We start from the raw sequence: 9,850 nt of genomic DNA, 5'->3' as shown, positions 1-9,850 counted from the left end.
TGTCCGTACTCAATGCCACATGACTTGACTATAACGTTCTCAAGCAATCCTATGGGACTCTCTAGATTTCCATCTGCCAATTGCAAACTCAACCTTGTACTTCTAATTGTTGCAGGTTTTCCCCACATTTCCCATATAGTTTTTGTTGCTATACTCACCCCTGCTCCGCTATCTAGAATAGCTATAGATTCAATCTTGTTGATCTCCACAGGAAGCGTAGTATTTCCTTCATCGTCTTCACAATGCTTGCCAACTTTGTGTAGAATCTGCCATACCAATGGGTGTGGATGGTCTATTCATTCCAAATGACTCGTTTATGTCCATTGAAATATCACTCTCGATTCTTGAGAGGCTCTCTGTTTGAGACTCCGAAGATGTCTCGAGAATGCTCTCCAAGTTGCCAACAAACCGATTGAGTGCCGCTCCCTTGAGTGGTTACCCTAGATGGTGCACTAGTGTAACATCCCCTAGTATTGTTCCCGAGCGTAGATGCATATGCTATTTTTAGCACGTTGCAGTGTCCAGTTTTTTAAATTTTTTTAAAATGTTATATATATATATATATATATATATATATATATATATATATATAACCCTACCTAACCACTAAATGCAACTAACATGAATATGTGTGTAAATACCTTTTTTTTTTAAAATTAATTTTTTACTAATTACAAAAAAAATACTAATTACGTAAAAAATTACAAAAATTTAAAAAAAATATAGAATATGTAAAAAATATGGACTCAAAATAAAACACATAATTTATAGAATTTTTTAAATTTATTTTTATTATTTTATTGTTTTTTTCTTTTTCTTTTTATTTTTTTTAAAAAAATGCAAAGAACATGAAAATTAACCAAAAAAAATACTAACCTTATCCAGCCTTATCGCCTCCGAATCTGCTGCTGCAAACGCCTCCTCTGTTGGACGCGGCTACCTTATCGCCTCTCCTCCAAGTACTTCCTCACCTTCGCCGGCTCTGCATCGTCTTCACCTGAACAGCTAAAGCTCGAGTTCGCCTCCTAGCGGCCACCCTCCTTACCATCTTCGCTACCGTCACCTTCCACAGCAGCCTCGCTGCCTCCACGATCCCTTCACTTCCTCAGATGTCGGCTTCGGCGGCCACCTCAAATGCAGCCGCCGCCTTCGCTTCTTCGCGGCGCCTGTCTGCTCCTTCGCATGCGCCTACTTCGCCCGCAGTTGTCGCCTTCTCTGCTGCGGCCTTCACCTCCACAGCTGCCTCCTGGCTTCTTTGCTTTCGGCCTTCAGCGGCCACTTCACCACCATAGTTGCCTCCCGGCCCTTCTCACCTTCTCTTTCGGCCCTGCTAACGCCTCAGCCACCCTCTGCTACGGGTGAGCTGACGCCACCTTCTCACAGACAGCACAAAGGAGAAACGTTGTGGTGAAAGTTGCTGATGTGTTGGCTTTGCTGTCCTAGCACAATGTAACAGGTCTACATCTGCAAGCATAATCTTCATGTGCGGCTTAAACTAGTGTGTGTGGAGTGGGTATCTGTACAAGAGAAGTAGGCTAGGGTGAACAGTTTCACAGTACATTTTTGTTCTCGTATCATAAGCGATAGGTACTCTTATATAATAAAATATTGTTTAAGAAAAAGCAAAACAAAAAAAGAAAAAACCCCCTGCGGCCTTGTCCGGCCCCTCCTCTCTCTTTGTAATCTTCTTTTTCTCTTCTAATCACTAGCTCCGAGATTCCACACTCGTGCTAACCCTAAACCTAAAAGCAAAAAGAATTAGTGGTAGTAATGCAACCTTCTCAACCGGTTTTGAGTCTTTTTCCCGACAACGGTGCCAATGGAGAGACGGAAGACTCTCTACACTTGTAGCAAGAGTAGCATGATCCGCATGTAGCTCAATCCAATGGGATTTGCATCCCTTTCGGAGCTAGGGATTCAACCCGTACCGGTGCATGGAAGCTTATCCACGAATGGGAGAGAATGCTATGAACACCACTACCTTGACATAGACTTTACACACACAAGCTCAATCTTGCCATAACTCATTCACTCATCATCCCACTCATTCATACATCCAATACAAGAAGAAAGCTAAGCTAATGCATACACAAGCTCAAAGCATACTTCATTCTCAAGCACTTACTTCCCTAGCATGCACACAAAACCTTGAAGCTTAATGGAACTTGAAATAAACATGCATTCTCATTCACTACTCAAGCAATGCCTTGCCCATGGATAAGCTACAAGCTATGGAGAAGCTTAAGCTTGAATCCACTACCACACAAAGCCTGATAGAGAATCCATAAGCATCAACAAAGAAGCATGCACACTAGAGAATAGAGATGAGAAGAGAGAAAAACATCATCTCATTGCATTGAATTAGAAGAGCATTGCTCATACAATAGTGTAGATGGGGAGAGAGAAGAGCTTGCACCTCTATGAACAAGAGGGAGAGCTAGTCTCAAGAGAGCTCAAGCATAAGTTTAGCCCCATGTGTCAATGAGCTCTCAAATGAGCCACTATTTATACTAAAACTCCTAAAACTCCCAAAACTTCCCATGTGGGATTATTCTCAAGCCCACTCCCACACTCATCTACAACTTGGAACTCTTGTCACCTACAACTTGGAACTCTCTACAAGAGCCCTAAATAAGAATGTCCAGTCTCTTGTTTTCCTGCTTCCATCTTTGTGTTGCATCCTTGCATTGATCACCACTCGTCATGCAACACGGCTCAGCTCATCTTATAGACTTTTAGAGAGGTCGGGCAGGATGCTAGTGGCGATCTGGATGGTATCAGGGGAGGGGTTGGTATGGGACTTGAGTTGGGTGTCGAGCAAGGTGATTTGGGTTTTCTCCTTGAGGATTTTAGCTAACTGGAGGGAAAATCCAATAGGGCGTGCTTCCTCTTCTCTTTGGAGGTCTTGGGAGGCCAAAATCAGCTTTCTTTTGAATTGGGACGGCATGGCGGAGGTGCGGGTGCACTGCCCCATCTTGGTGTTGAGGCTAGTGGTGTGCTCGAAGCTAGCAATTTTGATGGGGACAAGCCCCATGTGGTCCTCAATATGGGGTTATGGAGGGTTTTTCACTTCTTCAGGCACTGCGGTAGGTGGGGATTGCGGCTTTAATGGCTGGGGGTGGGTTTGGCATATAGGCGCTATGCCAAACAAAAATAAGAGGATGAGGAGCTGTCCCATCTTCATGTGGGTGTTGCTTTACATTGATAACAAAACAGTGTATAGGAACTCTTACTTATATTTGGATCATCTAGTGAGACTTATGAAAATAGTGTTTATTATTATATACAATGAGGATTAGATATTTTACTTAAGGGCTTATGGGATGTTGTGAATTAGTCTCTTATTCTATATTAATGAATATGGTTCAAAATTTGTTAACTTTCGTCTAAAATAAATTGTCTAAAAAGGATATGTGTATATGTGATTGGCTCCTAGAAAGTACACCAGCAAAGCATAACATTGTATAGAACATGTGTGCAAGATTCGGTCCTAGTCTATAATTATTTGATTAGCTATGAAAATCCTCAAAGTTAAATTTTGTTGAGACACCTAAATACCTTAGAATTTTCATTATTACCTAAAATTTGGAGTCTTGAGCCTGAGTTGGATTCTATTACACCATATATATGTTTGTGAAGCAATGCACATCCAAAAACTTTGGAAGCAATTAGAAATTGGCTACTTAAAGCCTTTGATCTAAATATAGTCCAAACAACTCTATATTACGATTGTAATTTATCCTATGAATTCTTATGGAATTGAAAAGCCTAGAGATAGCCAATGTGATCCCAAAAATCCCTCACTATGTACTCGACGATATGGAAAAAGGAAACCTTTGATTTTCACTATCCATGTGTTGTAAATAATTCCATGAAGGTGGTCAGTAATGTGGACATAAATATGTCCACGGGCACTTTTCTGTCCTATTACCAACTAGTGCTAAAATTATGCTACTACTGAGTTGAAAAAGTACAATTGATCATGAAGAATGCTTAAAAGATAGTCATATGCCTGAGGTTTATCTAGACAATGCATGGTGTTTAAGTACTTCTTCCTTCCATTTCTTTTAAAGATAATTATCCTTCTTGTTAGGTGACACACAAGTTTTCTTTGTCCAAAATGTGAGAACAAGTTCTTTTAATTTGGCACTTAACACATCATTGCGTTATCTCCTTTTGCACATACCTAAAGGTAATATATTTCCATTACCATTAATTTCTTCTAATTTGTATCTAGCTACATATAAACTAGAAAATGCAGATGGTGTTGAAGTACTTCTTCCTTCCATTTCTTTTAAAGATAATTATCCTTCTTGTTAGGTAACACACGAGTTTTCTTTGTCCAAAATGTGAGAACAAGTTCTTTTAATTTGGTACTACTTAACACATCATTGCGTTATCTCCTTTTGCACATACCTAAAGGTAATATATTTCCATTACCATTAATTTCTTCTAATTTGTATCTAGCTACATATAAACTCCTTTTGTGAACCTTCAAAACTTTGAAGCTCAGGCTTTCCTCATAGGGAAATCCATTCACTAATATCAATAAACTACTTTGTTTTAGGAAGAGCTCATTCGATGATTTGGGTTTTTTTTACCAATTACAATGGAGTTCATGAGGCAAAACGATACAAGAGTTGCTCTGATGCTCCCTACCATTGGGCACATATCGCTCATCACATCGTTTATTATGTTGTTCTTACACTTCTTATTACTGAATCCTTCTGTCATTTGTAGAAAATAATTCACAATCTTGCCTACATTTTTTCTCCTCTCGACATCATCTTACACAGGTGATCAACATTTGTTTGAGGAAGAGCTCATTCGAGGATTTTGCATTTTTTAAACCAATTATAAAGAGTTCATGAGGCAAAATGATACAAGAGTTGCTCTGATGCTCCCTGCCATTGGCCACATATGGCTCGTCACATCATTTATTATGTTGTTCTTGCAGTCCTTTATTGAATCCTTCTATTATTTGTAGAAAATTTTTCACAATCTTGCCTACATATTTTCTTCTCTCAACATGATTTTGTTGGTCATTAACATTCGTTTTTGCACGATTCCATAAATTAGCTCTCCTACGCGATGGATCATGTTTCTTAAAAGTTTTAAAATTTCATACTTCTGCTTGAGGTATTGTTAGCCCCTTCAATTTTTAGAGGCATCATGGTTATCCCCACTAAAATGCCCATCTTCTTTTGTTTTCATGATGGAGAAACATGTCTCTAGATATTGATAGTAATAACACCTCACTTGAAGCAAGAGAGTACAGGTTACTAGAAGTAGCACGATAATGATTGTTGAGAAATTGTTGATCAAAGAGGAGAGAGAGGCCAAAAAAAAAAGAAGAAGAGAGGAAAGGAAGGCTGAGAAAATGATAAACAAAAGACATGTAGGCATAGTCATAGCAGAGGATAGCTGCCATAGTATAGTTCTATTAAAATACAAACGGCAATAGTGTCATTTATAAACTAGCTGAAATTCAGTATGATTTATAAAATACAAACGGCAGTAGTGTCATTTATAAACTAGCTGAAATTCAGTATGATTTATAAACTAGCTGAAATTCAGTATGATTTTTTTTTAAAAAAAAAATTGTGCATATTATTTATTAAGTTCAAGGCTGCCCCATGCTGCGGCGATAGTCCCCCATAAGAATGCAGTGCCCTTGACAATTTAAATTAGCTATCCATTCCCACATCCCACTCCTCACCTTATGATTATGAGCCCCATATGTATTAATTATCTAAATCCTCTCCCCTTCCCAAACTATTTACAACCAAAATTCTCCCATTAGGATGATTAGGTATGATGCTAGGATTTAAGTGGCTTTTAACAATGGTCATGACACCGCTAAACCCTCCATTCACACCCCCATACATTACAACCCAATCCTTAAACTTATCTTTTCTCCAAATTTTTGGCCCACATAAATTATGTTCCTGAATGGCCAATATAGACAAATCCCATTCCTTGACCACACTCCAAAAAGCAATGCTCTTCTTTTTATCCTTTATCCCTTTAACATTCCACATACATCCTTTAACTCTGATAGTAGAACTCATGATAATGTAGTCTCATGCCACCATCTCTACCTCCTCCCCACTCCCCCCTTGATCCCCTTCTTTTTATATTTCCTTCCAAGCTTCATCCAGTTGCCAATTGAATTTCTGAACCGATGAGGTCCGTCCCATTATCGTCCACTTGCCAATTGAACTTGGGGTGAACTAGGGAGACCTTTTCCCACAAGAAAGTGAACTAGGGAAACATTTTCCGATAAGAAAACGAACTAGGGACCAAAATATCAAGATTTAAATTTAAAAACACTCTCCTCGACTTGCTAGAAAGTATAACATAGCGGTTAGATGTTGAAAGCTTGAGCGGATGGTTCCAAGTTTGAATCCTCTTTTGCATTGAGCTCAACCCCTTCAAAATTTTCCAAGTCCCAAAAATCCCCATGGTATACCTTGAGTTCACCCCTAGTTCCCAACAGGAATCCGACGGTCTAGATTAGGCAAGATCACGACACCTCTTTTCAACCTTAGATCCCTCCTGATTCATAATGTGTCATTTAGTCCCATGGCTGCAGCGACAGTCCTTTGTGTCTGCTCCGCACTCGGCCAACTTGCCATCGCGGCGTCCCCCCCAGGAACCTGCAATGTCTCCCCCGCCCTTGAGGCCTGCAGGCCCTTCCCCGCCTTAGTATGCTCTCAGCCCCCAACCTTATACGCTGCGCCTTCCCTAACTCCGCCTCCTAATCATCTGGTACATCGCAAACGAGACCTTCCTAATCGCGGCCTGCTTTGATCGAACATGAGCTTGTTTGTGGAGGTGGGGGCTGGGAGGATTAACAAGCCAGAACTACATTTCAAACATCTCCCCCTCACTCCAGGCAGCCAAATTATGAGAGAAACGTTCCATTTATTCATGCAAATTTTTACAACTGTTGTGCACTCGCCAACAGCAGCAGATGATGATCAATTATATCAATCAATAGTATCCTTGATCAGAAGCCATTCCAATTAAGCTCGCCATCTGGCGCACTTCCAATCATTCACTAGCTGCTGCGCTGCTGATGGAGCTTTAGCTGATCCGACTTCATTCCCAGCCGTCGTAGGCCTTCATGACGGGGTTCTTGCGAATGGTGTCGATTTGGCCGGGCTTAAGGAGATGAGCACCGGTACAGAAGCGCTTCACGTGAACCTCTTCCAGAAGAGTGTCAGCAAACACGTTATTAAAGTTTTGTCGAGGGTACTTATGCACGACATCGGAGATGGTGTCGGCGTGGATGAGCCCAGAATAATTGCCGAGCACGTCGAGCTGGGCGCCGAATCGCAGCATCTGGCCCTCCGGCGAGAACCCAGAGCTGGTATAGCTCGAATCCTTGTGGCGACAGATAGCCTCCATCACAGTGTCGGCGACGTGTGAAGCCGCCCCAGTCTCCAGCAGGAAAGCCCGGGCGGCCATCCCCCCATGGAATTCGAAGGACATGGCGGCCTCGTGGAAGGCCTTGTGCGTGCACTTGATGTCGTGCAAGATGGCGGCCAGGTAGAACGTCTCGGAATCCCACCCTATATCGGTAAAGACCTCCTTGGCGATGGCCGTCCCGAAGTAGTAAGTGCGCAGGCAGTGTGCAAAGATGGAAGGGTCTTCCTCGTCGTGAGCCCACTTGGTGGCCTTCTCCGTTAACGGATTGCTAGGCAGAGGCAAAGATGCTAAAGAGACTCGCTTTGGGAGAAACTTGCCATCGGCAGCGGCTTGCAACGCTGCATTCACCTCGTTTTCTATCTTGAAGTAGTCGAACTCCCTCACAATACTGTTGTTAGCCATTGCCCCACAATTGACTAAAAACGAGTGATCAAGTTCTGCAAGCTAGGCTACAACTCTGATCTATAAAGATATCTGTATAGTAAAAAGGAGTGTTCAAATCAAAAAGGAGTGTTCAAGTTCTGCAAGCTAGGCTACAACTCTGATCTCCTCTTTTTATACCTTAATAGACGTGCCGTGTGCATCCCTCTCACTCCTCTCACATGTTCAAAGACCTTTCTAGTGCCGTGTCTATCCCTCTTACCTATTCACTTTATCCCAAACAAACCAAAAAAAAAAAACCACTTGGCTTGCTTTTCATTATCTACATGTTTTAAAACCTTGACGCGGTTTTCGCATTCCGAGGTGTCCATCCCTTGGCTTGCTTTTGACATTTTCAAAGCTTGACTCGGTTTTTTCTTTGCAAAGAAGCCAACGTATAAAAAAAACCCCAAAGCGAAGTTGGCTTGCTGTTCGTAAAAAATTCATAGCAATTGTTTGCTTAGGGTTCTTGAAAGTAATACAAAATTATTGCATAGGCTTTAGATTTCTTAAAGCGTTTCTTAAAGAATACTCACATCTTTCAATGTATGAAAAGTAGGGTAAAGTTTAACTACTCTATTTGTAAGGCTCAAAGGGAAAGGTGAGTCCATCTCCCTCTTTTCTCTTGAAAAATAATATATTAAGGAGACATTAAAATCGACTAGTAAAGTCATTTCATTTGCATAAACAAGGGGAGATTGGGTTGGTCATCAATATTGTAGCAATGTCAGACAAGAAAAGAGGAATGGACTTAAAAATTCCCAGAGCCCATGTTGGCAAAGGAAAGGATAAATATTTAAAGTAACTTCGAGATTGACAAAATAAAAATCCTAGTCTTTGTAAAGTTGTGTGCCTAGGTGAGACAAAAAAGAGGTGGTGATGATAGTGAGAAACCTTGTTTTCCATAGGTTTGCTATGCATAAATGATTTGAAAGCACGTTATAATCATCACACCACATTGTAATGAAATACCACCTAAATAAAGCTATAATGTATTCAAATAGTATTCTTCTTGATTTAAAGCTGGCTAACAACGACATTTTCTTGGCATGCCATGAATAGGACTTACGAGTAAAGCACATTAAGGTGGGACCACTGGGATTGCTCTTCATTATCCCGCTCACCTATCCACTGGGATTGCTCTTCGTTATCTAGTGCCATGTCTATCCTGCTCACCTATCCACTGGGATTTCTCTTCATTATCTAGTGTCTTGTTTATCCCTCTTACCTATCCACTTTCCCTTCACTCGGTTTTCTCATTACAAAGGAGCTAGCTTCATAGAAGAGGTGTCCATCCCTTTCACCTATCCAAACAAAAAGAAAAACCCAATGCTGTGAGCCATTGCCCCGCAATTGAATTAATAATAGAGATATCTGTATAGTAAAAAGGAGTGTTCAAGTTCTCCAACCTATAGGCTACAACTCTCGTCTCCTCTTTTTATACCTCAATAGACGTGCCGTGTGCATCCCTCTCACTGCTCTCACACATGTTCAAAAACCTTTCTAGAGCCGTGTCTATCCCGCTCACCTATCCACTTGGATTGCTCTTCATTATCTAGTGCCGTGTCTATCCCCACTTTATCCACTTTCCCTTCACTCGATTTTCTCATTGCAAAAGGAACCATCTTCATAGACAAGGTGTTCATCCCTCTCACCTATCGAAACAAAAAGAAAAACCCAATGCTTATCCACAGGTTTTTCAAACCTTGTCTCGGTTTTCTCATCGCAAAAAACCTTGGCTTGCTCTTCACTATCTACACATTTTCAAACCTTGACTTGGTTTTCGATACCTTCATAAGAGTCGTGCCGTGTGCATCCCTCTCACATGTTCAAAAACCTTTCTAGTGTCACATGTCCATCCTTCTCACCTATCCCAAAAAAAAAAAAAACCCACTTGGCTTGCTCTTCATTATCTACGTGTTTTTAAACCTTGACTCGGTTTTCTCATTGCGAAAAAACCCGAGGTGTCCATCCCTTGGCTTGCTTTTGACATTTT

General features: G+C 41.0%; 1 protein-coding gene across 1 annotated transcript; it reads right to left on the bottom strand.

Annotated features, from left to right (window-relative positions):
- Positions 1-6,907: 6,907 nt before the first annotated feature.
- LOC147637724 (cyanamide hydratase DDI2-like) lies at positions 6,908-7,977 on the bottom strand. The gene has a single exon (XM_086799547.1). The coding sequence runs from the start codon at positions 7,834-7,836 to the stop codon at positions 7,105-7,107; it is 732 nt and encodes a 243-aa protein (XP_086655673.1). The 5' UTR covers positions 7,837-7,977; the 3' UTR covers positions 6,908-7,104.
- Positions 7,978-9,850: the final 1,873 nt, after the last annotated feature.

The sequence above is a fragment of the Cibotium barometz genome, chromosome 6, assembly GCF_041138505.1.
Source record: "Cibotium barometz isolate CiBa-2024 chromosome 6, ASM4113850v1, whole genome shotgun sequence".
In the NCBI taxonomy this organism is placed as follows: Eukaryota; Viridiplantae; Streptophyta; class Polypodiopsida; order Cyatheales; family Cibotiaceae; genus Cibotium; species Cibotium barometz.
Note: the sequence above shows the minus strand (reverse complement) of the source record. Positions and strands in the feature narration are given on the sequence as shown.

What these genes read in the sequence shown, in the direction of transcription:
- LOC147637724 (XM_086799547.1), bottom strand. Translation starts at nt 7,836, where the DNA reads ATGGCTAACAACAGTATTGTGAGGGAGTTCGACTACTTCAAGATAGAA.